Here is a 12556-nt window from a genome sequence, read left to right on the forward strand (position 1 = left end):
TAAAATGCCTTTTAAGATTTGAATCCACTGGCCGGGCGGTGGTGGCGCACGCCTTTAATCCCAGCACTCGGGAGGCAGAGCCAGGCGGATCTCTGTGAGTTCGAGGCCAGCCTGGACTACCAAGTGAGTTCCAGGAAAGGCGCAAAGCTACACAGAGAAACCCTGTCTCGAAAAACCAAAAAAAAAAAAGATTTGAATCCACACTGAATTTTCACTGTTTGTATACTTTATTTCTCCTTAGTTAGTATTAGTTATCTATAATGTGTTCCCAGCACCTAGTTATAGCACTCAGCATTCTCTCACTAAATGTTTGGCAAACGATTGAAAATGGAATTTAGTTTAGACACTTCTTATTTTGTAGTGGTTTATAATCTATTGTTAATGGTGTCTCTCTACTCTTTCCGGTCATCATGTTTTGTTTTTTTCTCAGAGACCAAAGTCATATATTCCCTACTGGCACTTTTCTATACTGAGGCATTAGAACAACATGAGTTATATTTGCATAGTATATATCCTTCAGAATAATGTTAAAATGGCCTCACTAGTGTTGATTAATTTGTTAGTTGTTTATTGACTGCCTAGAAACTGTGCTGTGAACATTTTGCTTAATGGAGATTGAAGCCCTTAGGAAGTTGAACAGCAAATATATGATTATATATAATTCTTGCTTTTTGTTTTTGTTTTTAAAACAATCTCATGTAGCCTAGGCCAATGGATGACCTTGAGTTTCTGTCCTGCCTCCTCTTCTCAAATGCTTGGATTACAGGTGTGCCCCACCATTCCCAGTCTTTGTGGTGCTAGGAATTGAACCCAGGGGTTATAGTGCATGCATGGCAAGTACTCTGCCATTTGGGCTTCAACTACATCCCCAAATTATATAACTGTGCATGTGCATTATGTATGTATGTATTCATGTGGTAATACGAATGTGTGCATGCCAGTACACATCCACATGTACATGTCGGTGCCAGAGGTCAACACTGGATATCCTTTTTCATCTCTTTCTGCCTTATTTTTTTGAGACAGAGTCTCTCTCACTGAACCTGGAACTCACTGATTTGGCTAGGCTGGCTGGCTCACCAATAAGTTTTCAGGGATCCTTCAGTTACAGATGTGTCTGTCCACTTTTGCATCCAGCTTTTACATCCGTGCTAGGGGTCCAAACTCAGGTCCTCACGTTTGCCCGCACATACTTTAATGACCGTCATCTCCTCAGCTCCTAGATTATGTAGCATTTTGATGACAAAATTAGATTAAAGATCTCCTAACTCTGGGCACATCGAAGGGTTGTGAAAAGGGAACCATACAGTTGAGCTGCAATGAGTTGCCTTCCTGTATGTGTAGGTGTCATTTAGTCTGTGAATGGTAGGTTTGGAGAACTGACAGGGCTTCCTCTTTGACTGCTAAGAGTAGTGTTGATGGCTGTGTAGCAGCCAAGTAGGGTCTAAGAGAGAGTGGCTGGTTGCTGCGGCGTTGGTATTTATTTTGCTGTGGTCACTTGTCTTTGATCGTCCAGCAAATGATTGTGCATGGAAGAGGTGAAGTTCTGAGAAAAGAGCCCATGGTAACCAAAGATGGAAAGAACATTTCAGACTATCTGGATCTGTTGTCTGCATTCTTACCTGCTGTGATCTAGCCTGAGAGTAAATTAAGTCAGAAAGGACCCTAGTAAGTGTACCGAGAAGAACTGAACGTGTCTCCCTGGGGACCTTCTTTTTCCTTGGTGGCAGCAGCCATCCTGCCTGAGGACACGCTGCTGCTCTTGCTGTTCCTCTTCTCATTTGATAAGCTTCTGTTGCCTTGTTGGTTGTGCACACCTGTAATCCAAGCTGTTTGGGAGTTCAAGGCCAGCCTTGGGGGGTGGGGGTGTATTGATAACCTCATGCACAAAAGGCTTCTGTTATCACTTCTTCCCTTATGAAAGGCAGCACTGATTAAGATTTGCAGTATTGTTCATTTCATGGTTAGTTATTTGGGTGATTTTTCAAATTTATTATTCCATATGAAGTTTGTGCTCTTGCTGTCCTTGCAACTTAATGTGATTTAGAAATACCCTTTGATTCCTGCACACTGACTCTGTTCTTTATGTATCCCCCAGGGTCATCTAGTAGCAGGCACCCAAACCAGGCAACCCCAAAGAAAAGTGGTTTAAAGAATGGCCAGATGAAGAATAAAGATGATGAGTGCTTTGGAGATGATATTGAGGAGATCCCAGACACAGACTTTGACTTTGAGGGGAACCTGGCCCTTTTTGACAAGGCAGCTGTGTTTGAGGAGATTGACACCTATGAAAGGAGAAGTGGCACCCGTTCCCGGGGTGTCCCAAATGAACGGCCTGCTAGGTACCGCCACGACGAAAACATCCTGGAATCAGAGCCTATTGTCTACCGTAGGATCACGGTACCGCACAGTGTGAACAAGGAATTCTGCACAGGTGAGTTACGTTGAGTCCACCATGGGCTACTCTTCCTTTTGAATTTGCCTAAAATAGTAAAACTCAATTGTTTGAAAGTCAGCATTGCTGGACGGTGGTGGCGCACACCTTTAATCCCAGCACTCGGGAGGCAGAGGCAGGCGGATCTCTGTGAGTTCGAGGCCAGCCTGGACTACCAAGTGAGTTCCAGGAAAGGCACAAAGCTACACAGAGAAACCCTGTCTCGAAAAACCAAAAAAAAAAAAAAAAAGAAGAAGAAGAAAGTCAGCATCTTGCATTCTTGCATCAGAAGTTAGTGACTTGGGGGTTGGTGCAGTGTTACTGTCTTGGGGACAGTGACTAACTTAGCAGTTTCAGTACTTGTCCCTTTATGTCCTGTATCTGGCAGATTCCGTGCTAATCTTCAGTCTGGTTTCCCCAATAACTGTCTATATGTTTCATCAGAAATGTAGCTCTGCTTACCAGTTAGTTATTGGCTGATGCAAGAAGAATTGAAGATGATAAAATCCATGTGCTAAAATTGGAGTTTCAAGGAATTCAACATTTGTTTGTCCCACTGCTTTTATCTCCCAGTAGCCTTGGTCATTGAGAATTTGGCTGGTTAAAATGCTCACCTAACAAAGTAGTCCCTTTGTAGTGATGAAAGCCACTGTATTATAGTGTAACTCTCTTGCCTTAGTCATTTTCTTTTAGGTTGATTTACTTTTTAATTTGATGTGTGGGTGTTTTGCTTGCATAGATGTCTGTACATGTATGCAGTGCCCTTGGAGCCCATAAGAGGGCATTGGATTTCCTTGAAACTGGAGTTACAGTCAGTTTTGAGCAGCCATGTAAGTGCTGGGAACGCAACCCCAGTCTTCTAGAAGAGCAGTCAGTACTCCAACCCCTCTCTCAGTTAGTGTCAAGGGTTTGTTTTGTGTTAGACAGGGTCTCACTATGGAGCCTGGGCTGGCCTGGTCTACCAACTACCTATTCCTGCTGCAACTCTCTGTACTGTGGTCCCTGTGACTCTGCACAGGTGGTTGGAGTATGAAGTATGTGGTTTCCTGGAATTATTTAAACCACAGAAATTCCTGAGTTTGGGAAGATTATGGTCTGTCTTGTAGTTAAGTGACTAAAAAGGTAAGAGTCCATAGTGAGAATGAGGAAAACATTTCAGATCCCGAGAACCTGAAAAAACATTTCCTAAAGAAACCAAAACAGAGGTGCTGATTTGTCTTAGGGTTAATATTGCTGTGCAGAGACACTATGATCAAGGCAACTCTTACAAAGTAAAGCATTTAATTGGAGCTGGCTTACAGTTTCAGAGAAAGTTAGTCCATTATCATCTTAGTAGGAAGCATAGCAGTGTGCAGGCAGACATGGTGCTGGAGAAGGAGCTGAGAGTTCTACATCTAGATCTGCAGGCAGAGAATGTCCCACGAGGTCTGGTTTGAGCGTTCCGAGACCTCAAAACTCACCCTCTAGTGACAAACCTACTCTAACCTCCCACTTCCCGGAGCACACCTTTAATCCCAGTACTTGGGAGGCAGGTAGATCTCCAGGTTTGAGTCCCTATAAGCCTACCAGGTCATTTTCATTCAAACTACCACATTATTTTTTCTATTAAACACTGCACCTCTCCAACTTTGTTTTCATTTATCTTTTATTTTTAATGACAGGAATGGAAAGTTCTGTCCTCTTGAAATTATTTTCCTAAACTTGCCACCAACAAATACACTATAAACCACACGTGCTGGTTCTTTTTGATCAAGAACTCAGGGATTGCAGCTTGTGCTGTGTAGTGATAAGTGGCATTCTACTAGAGCATGGCAGTAAGGGGACAAGAAGCCCAGCAGCCTTCCGCGACCTGGTTTTTCTTGTTTTTCCCTAACCATGCTTGGAAATAAAGCCTCTTTGTTGTGCTAGAAATAGAGCAACAGTTATTTCACTGAGCAGCTTCTCCTACAGATGATTTTCATTTCCTCTCCAGAGTCAAAGCACAGTCCTCAAGCGGGTGTTTTTTGGGTTTTTTCGAGACAGGGTTGCTCTGTGTAATAGCCTTGGGTGTCCTGAAACTCTCTGTAGACCAGGCTGGCCTGAAGCTCACAGAGATCTGCCTGCCTCTGCCTCCCAAGTGCTGGGATTAAAGGCGTGCACCACCGCTGCCTGGCAAAGTGATGCATAACACACGTTTTTGAGACAGGATTTTATGTAGTAACCTTGGCTGGGTTTTTTTTTTTCTCTTTTTCTTTTTTTAATTTATGTGCATGTATTTTGCCTACATGTGGGTGTAGGGTACCCTGGAACTGGAGTTACAGACAGTTGTGAGCTGACATGTGGGTGCTGGGAATTGAATCCCAGTCCTCTGGAAGAACAGCCAGTGCTCTTAACTGCTGAGCCGTCTCTCCAGCCCCTGAGTAATATTCAAATAGTGAAGAGCTGGACTCTTTTCAGTTCCAAATGTTAACATTAGAGTAAGGCAGTCTGTCTCCAGAATACTTGGAAAAACAGTCTAGTTGACATACCTTTTCCTCTTGTGAATATGGACAAGTTAAGAGAAGACTTCTAGTATAAGAAGAGAAATCTGGGAGGCTGGGGAGATGGCTCAGCAGTTCAGAGCACTGGCTGCTCTTCCAGAGGTCTTGAGTTCAATTCCCAGCACCCACATGGTAGCTCACAACCATCTCTAGTGGGATCTGCTGCCCTATTTGGGCATAAAGACATGCATGCAGATAGAGCACTCATATACATAAAATAAATTAATAAACCAAAAAAAGGGAGAAATCTGATTAATGGCAAACAGGTTACAGTCTCCAAAAAGTGCTGTCTCAGAAATGGACCAGTCTAATCAGTAATTTACAGGAGTGGCCTGGAGAGCCCTCCAGTCTAGCCTTGTGGCATTCATGTTTTGAATACCAAATGCTTTCATTTCTTCCTATACCTAGAGTAGTAAAAGAAGAGCAACATGTTTATTACCCATTTGGTGTTAGCTTGGGTTTTAGAATTCTAACAGCTTGCTGCTGCTGTCCTGTATATTCATGCTAAGCGGTGTCATCAACATATAAGCATTTATTTGGTAATTGCACATACTCCGCTTAACACTCTTCTTCACCAGCAGAGAGAGAGAGAGAGAGAGAGAGAGAGAGAGAGAGAGAGAGAGAGAGAGAGAGTGTTTGAAGCCAGCCTGGCATATAGAGCAGTTCCAGGACAGCCAGGCTACACAGAGAAAGGCTGTCTCCAAACAACAAACAACAAAAGAAGAAGGATGTAGTAGGAAGAACTGGGGTCCAGCTTAGCAGTCAAGAGCTTGACTTATATGCTCAAGGCCCTGGGCTCAATCCTCACTCAGCATGGGGACAGGAGTGGGGAGTAATAGGAGATGGAAAGATACCCTATGTGAGGGAGCTGATAGTAAGTGTGCTAGGTGTTGAAATGGCAAGCAGGATGGGGTTGTGAGCTTTAGTAATGAGCAGAACAGAAGCTCATGGGCAGAATTTTCTAGGCTGAGAAGAAGAGGATGCTTATTGATAAACTAGGAAGGAATTGATGACTAGTGTGAGTCATCGTCTTCCCATCATAGGCTAAAACAGGGTCTATGGAGAGCACAGTCCAAGGGACAGCCTCAGAATAGACCACAGGAGTTGAATTCAATGTGTTATGACTAGAACACGTGAACTGGTAAGCCTGTGCTCCTGTGTTCATTTCCTTGTGAGTAGAAGTAATGAACCTAGTTTCTGAAATCAAGTCTCTGCAAGCAGACTGCCTTGATGGCCATTTGATCGATTTGGGAACCTCAAGTCCCAGCAGATCCTCCATTTCCAGAGTACAAAAAGTTACTAGGATTGGGAACCGTCAGCATTTCTGGGCCTGTACAGTAAGACAGCTTGTGGTTATCGTTCCACTGAGAAGGGACTCATGCAGCTTGTTGCCACAATTTTAAAGAGTCTGAACTCAAACTAAAGACTGGAGGAACTGATATCCCCAGTTTGATTATGGGATGATCCCTACCAATATGACTGCATTGCTAATCTATACCTTCTTGTTCATTCAGTGCCATGGTTGTTCATCCAGAGTGAAAAAGTTTGATTTTAGAGTATCAAAATCATCTTATCAAAGCCAAGTTGTTCTTGCCCAGATGCACCCTGACTCCTTGTCATTCCCAGGTATTTGATTGGAATAGCCATTCTTTAGGTGTTCGGCCTGAAACTTTGGAGTCATCTTTCCATCTTCCCTTGTGCAGAGATCTCAGCCGACCTTTTCTAATGGAACAGCAGGCAGTGCTGGTGACTTCTGGGGCAGCCCTAGTAGAGCATTTCCTTTACTCACGGAGTATTCATTCTGCCTCCAAACTGGTTTCTTCTTTCAAGGTTCCCTTGAAGTTTTCATGACCTTTTAGTTTCTTGTGCTGCCTCATAAATCCCCAGATAGCCCTTGAGATAGTTCTGTTTGGCCTCTCTGTTCTCACTTTTTGTCTGCCTTCATCTCTTTTGCACAACAGTTGGGGTTTGAAAAGCCTTCTGAAATGTGGCACTGCCCCTTCTCCTCACTGAACCTTCAGGCCAGTCTTTGAGGGGAAGATGGTGTCTTACCTGCATGTGCATTGCGCGTTCTGGTCTCTGGAGTTTTGTCTTTGATGCCTCTCCATTGGAGCCCCTCCTCTCTTGGGGCTACAGTCCTGCCTGCCTTTCAGGTGGAGTTGACATTGAACACCAGACACCTCGTGTGCAGCTTCCAGCTTGAACTTCATACTTGGCACTGTGCTCAGATGACACAGTTGAGGATGCTGTGTGTCATTCTCGTTGATCCTTGCGTATGTGTTGCTTTCTGATGATGGAAATAGGGTCTGATGGTTGTTTTTCTCACTCTACTATTTATCCTGCCCCTGGCTTAGTGCTTTGTTACTTTGCAAACACTTAATGATCATATTTTGAAGCACTTAACTGTATTTTTCTTTTTCTTTCAAACTATGTATGTGTGTGTGGTGTGCAGGTGTGCACCAGTACAAAGTCCATATTGAAAATATTTAAAGATTCTGAAAAACTACTAGAATAGTATAGTGACTAGCCATGCATCCTTCATTCAAAACATCCCGGTTACTGTTTGGCACATTTGTTTATGTATGTGTACACAGCATAGTCCTAGATCATTTAGAATTTAGCTGCACTTAACTATTGTACTTACACCCCCAAGTACATATATTCTGTGGGACATTTATTGCTCTATACAATCAGACTATGAGATTGCTCTCAGGAAATTCTAAGTTGGTACAAAAACATTATTTAAAATATATTACATATACAAGGCTTTGCAGTTGTTTGTAATGTTTTGCAAATGTTCTTTATTTGCAGATTGGCGAGGGGCATTTTTCATTGTTGTTTTGTCTTTTTGAGACAGGATTTCACTATGTATCCTTGGTTTGCCTAGAACTCGCCATCATCCTGCCTCAGCCTCCTGAAGCTGTGATTACAGGCATATACCACCATGCCTGGCCTTCAGGACTTATTTTTAAATTATTATTATTATTATTTGAAGAGGGTATGGTGGTACACACCTTTAATGTGTGGGGGGGTGGTGCTTCCACAGTGAGCATGTAGTGGTCGGAGGCCAACCTTACGGACTGCTCCCTGACATCCTTCATGTGGACTCCAGGGGTTGAACTCTGATTGCCAGGCTTTTTACCCTCTGAGCCATCCCACCCCTCCAGTAATGCTTTTTGTTTTCATTTGGGGACGGTTTCTCAGATAGACCAGGCTGGCCTGACTTAGAGGTCCACCTCCCTCTGCTTCCTGAGTGCCGAGACTAGAGTCACCCCCACCATGGCCCAGCTGAGTGTTTGTATAGCTGTATTTTTAGTTCACCTCTGCCTGGTACAGCTGCTTGTCGTGTCCCTCTTGCTTCCTGCAGTATAGACCAATTCCCATAGTGTTTGTCATCTCGTTTTGTTTTTTTGAGATAGGGTCTCACTGTGTAGCTCCAGCTGGCCTGGAACTTATTATATAGACCAGGCTGGCCCTGAGATCTGCTTGTCTCTACCTCCTGAATGCTAGGATTAAAGGCATGTCCCACCATTCTTGGCTAATGTTTGTTACCTTTTGTGACTTGTGAATAGTCAAGATCAGTGCTTTGTAGACTGTTACTTAATTTTTATTTGATTCATGCTAAACATGTTCTTCAGTATTTGAGTAGGGCCTTGTCTTTCTCAAGGCATCACATTATGAGGTTCTTATATGAATATATCCTGTCACCAGGCTGTGTTAGGTCATTTGATAAGAAATTGTCATCCTGACCTTTTCATTATAGTGGTATTTGTCTTCTGATTTAATGATTTCATTTTTTCTTTGATAATTTCCTACATCCATACATTGATCCTGTTCACTCCCAGCAAACACCTTAGGCTTTCTCTGATGTCCCCCGCCCTTTTTGTCTGTCTGTCTGTTTGTAACCCATGAGTCCAGTTAGTGCTGCCTGCTTGCATACTGACTAACCATAGTGGCTTGCTTTTGTGCAGGTGATCATGACTGCAGTGAGTTTTTAAGTACAAGAGCCATGTCATATATAGAAGACAGCATTTTCTATCTCCCCATCCCCATCCTCTGGCTCATATGTTCTTTCTGCCTCCTCTGTTCCCTGAGCTTTGTGGGTTTGATGCAGACGTCTCATTTAGGGCTAAGTACTCAATGGTCACTCATGCTCAGCACCTTGATCAATTATGAGTCTCTGTATTAACCACTTCCCACCGCAGCAGGGGGGTTCTCTGGCAAGGTAGAGAGCAGTACTAATACATGGGTATAAACATAAATATATAGAAGGCAATTTGACAACATGTCCATTTACTAAATTATTATTATTCCCCCTAGGGCTTAGGACCTCCAGAGCCTTGGGCTTTAAATCAGATTTACAATACTAGGCATGATTTCCCTCCTGTGTAGCAGGCCTCAGATCCCATCAGAAAGGAGCTGGTTACCCGATAACCTCCATGCCACTATTAAATTAGTGGGCACATCTTGCATGGAAGGTTGGTATTATAGCATTCAGGGTCTAGCACTGGGTTTAAACATTACACAGCCTCTATGTTTGTTGAACATTACATGGTACCACATTAAGATATACAACTTTTATGTTTGGTATATTACTTAAAAGTAAAAATTCTGGTTTAAACGAGGTGGTGGTGGCATAACCCTTTAATCCCAGTACTTGCGAGGCAGAGGCAGGTGGATCTCTGTGAGTTCGAGGCCAGCCTGGTCTACAAAGCGATTTCCAGGACAGCCAGGACTATTACACAGAAAACTCTGTCTCAACAAACAAAAAACAAAAACAACAAAATAACTGGTCTGCTGTCTGATTACCTGAGTGTGACCCCCAGAACCCACATAATGGTAAGAAAGAACCAACTCCCACAAGTTTTCTTCACCACTGCATGCATGCACAAATAAGTGAGTAAATATAATAAACTATTTTAAAGTAAACGTGAGAAAAACTAGTGCTCTGAGAGTTAAAAGTATTTAGGAACTGTTGGAGTAGAGACTAGAAGCAGCCAGTGTATCTAAGCCTGGTAGAGGTGGTTGGTGGGGAGGTGGAGGCTGGGGGATGGATGGAGCCAGAATAGAAGACTTGGTGTGTCAGGACAGTGTTGTTGTGTGACTATCGGCGTCTCTTAACAACCCTCTTGATGCTATATTGTATGTGGTGGTAGAGTTCATATAGATCTGCAGGGGCTGCCTATACATCGCTAGTCAGAAGGTGCTACAGTATTTGCAGGTGGTTTTGAATTATAAAAAGAAAATATGCCACCTCCTCCCAGAGCCCCCATTTTGGGACCGCCACAGAATAGACTCAGTTCAGACATCTAGAGAAATCTCATGCCCATCAGTGGAGCTGTTTTCCTTGTTCATGAGACATAGGGCATAGAACCTTTCCTACTAAAGGGCCACATTTGTGTGAAGATTGCATTACATTGAGAGGCACTTGGTTGTAAGAGTCTAGTTAGGCAGGAGAAAGGCTAGACCTGGATGGATGAGAGGGAAGCTTGGATGTGGTGCTGCCAGATTGGGGCATGGAGAAAATGAGGACATGTGTGTCTGTAAGGAGATAAAGACCTGAAGTGCTGTAGATCGGAATGAGGAATACATAAGTGATAGCGTGAGAAGGAACAGACATGTGCAATGCTGGGCCACTGGGTCCTGGGAAGGAGCCTGCCCAGCCCCGCACTGGAAATGAGCAATGCAAGGAGGCACCTCCTTTCCTGGCTCATGCAGTCTGGGCTTGACTTGTTTTCCTTGATAGCTAGAGGTTAATGGGAGCCTTATGAGTGCTCTGCTTGTCACGAACTGCATAGTTATATCCCCCTTTCTTACTTCAGTACCGCTGTACAGCTGTAAAATACATACTAATATTCAGAGAAACCCAGCAACTGATTTGACTGTCTTGATTCTCAAACAATAAAAACCCATCTTCTAACCCAAACATAATTAGGCTTGGCCCATGTTCAGACTCCCAGTGTTATTATTTGCAGTATACACGCTATGTTCTTGCTTCCTTTCCTTTGGAGCTTGTTTTATTCCCCCTGACTGTTTCTGATAAGCCAGTCCAGCTTCTTGAACTTTCTTTATAATGTTTAAAAGGAATATTTTGTGATTCTTATGTGTTCCTTTTGGAGAAGCAAACAGAGCAGGCTCTAGTAAAGTCCAAAGCGTATGACTGCAGGCAAAGAGGAATCTAGCTTCTCTTGCTCTAGGTTATAGAAATATGCCAGTCCATCAGCAGTACCCCTTCCTCTCTGCACAGACTGGGGGAGATGGTAGGAAACTCAGTTTCCAGCTGTAGTAGCTCCTAGCCAGGGTGGGGAGTGCTTGTTTCCCTTGATACCCAAGAGTTTCATTCATAGACTTCAGGGCTATGAAGGGACAGTGGGCTGAAAATGGATCTACTTGTTCCCAGAGAGCTTCCTGTCTGTGTGTATAACACAAGAGCCAGGCTTGGAAAGCTTGATTTATAGGGTAGCAGGCCACCCCATTATAAACCCAACAGTACTAGTTCAGGTAAACAGGTGAAGGATGCAGATTGAGTGAAAGCTCTCCTTTGCATGACTTTGCAGGTAAAGAGGTTTTTGAAGTAGATAGGTGTGTGGCTCCTCTTGACAGGTTTCTTGTAGGACAACTCAGAAGTCTGGAAAATTCAGCCAGCCTTTTCAGTGCTATCGGTCGGGGCTTCCTAGTTAGTTCTGATAATATGTGCCTGGCTAAAGCAGGTCCTAAAAATGGCTCTTTTAACCAGCTTTTCACATGTACAGTCAGGCTGCACCCTCAGCCTTGGCACGTGGGACAGAGTGACTTAAATTTTAGAAAGGAGTAGAAAGAGCGACAAGGATCTTGGTTATTAAGGCAAGGGCTTCAGAACACAAGTTTTTACTTTGGTATTTCTTCTTTGCTTGGTTTCCTGCTCTCTGAGATGTCACTGGTCTGCAGATACTGATATTTGCGGGATACACTACATAAACTTTTCCAAGTATACTAGTGGCCGGACAGCATTCTTAGAATTTTGTTTCTGGTGAATGAAAAAATGTTTAAGTAGCTTGACAGTTGTTTTGCTGTGGCCAGAAGGTTGGGAGTATGCAAATAGGGGAAAATGACATGTTGTTTGAGAAAACAAGCTGGTGTCTGAATTTCTTTAAGGTAAGGGGAAGAATTGAGTGGAAGAGAGAAATAAAAGGAAGTGGAGAGCAAATGGGTGGAACTTGCTGCTGAGAAATTGATGAGAATAGCAGTGTTCGGAAGGGTCAAAGGGCTGGTTAGTGTCTGTTCCAGTTCTTGGGAAAGAGGAGCAGCCTGTTCATGAGGGAAACTCCATATCCGGGTGACTTTTCCCCACTTTGGGAAAAGTTCGTTCTCTTTATGCTGTGGCACCTGTGCACAGTGGCCTAAAGCTGAAGCTAAGGAGGGAGGGCGAGTTCCTCCCTGCTTCTTTGTGTTATCTAGAGCACTGGTTCTCAACCTTCCTAGTGCCTCGACCCTTTAGTACAGTTCCTCAGGTTGTGCTGATCCCAACCATAAATCATTGTCGTTGCTACTTCTTAAGTGTAATTTTGTTATGTTGTGAATCGTAATGTACAAATCTCTGTTTTCCAGTGGTCTTAGGTAACCC

At 43.5% G+C, this 12556-nt stretch overlaps 1 protein-coding gene across 2 annotated transcripts in view; it reads left to right on the top strand.

Annotated features, from left to right (window-relative positions):
- The window catches only part of Edc3 (enhancer of mRNA decapping 3), a 44040-nt gene that overhangs the window by 22427 nt on the left and 9057 nt on the right, over positions 1-12556 (top strand). For both annotated transcript variants that reach the window (XM_052761582.1, XM_052761574.1), the window contains exon 4: positions 2099-2434. In XM_052761582.1, coding sequence (XP_052617542.1) covers positions 2099-2434 — 336 coding nt within the window. The remainder of the gene's footprint in view (positions 1-2098; positions 2435-12556) is intronic.

Source organism: Peromyscus californicus, unplaced genomic scaffold (assembly GCF_007827085.1).
Source record: "Peromyscus californicus insignis strain IS unplaced genomic scaffold, ASM782708v3 Scaffold_11__1_contigs__length_118956290, whole genome shotgun sequence".
Lineage (NCBI taxonomy): Eukaryota > Metazoa > Chordata > Mammalia > Rodentia > Cricetidae > Peromyscus > Peromyscus californicus.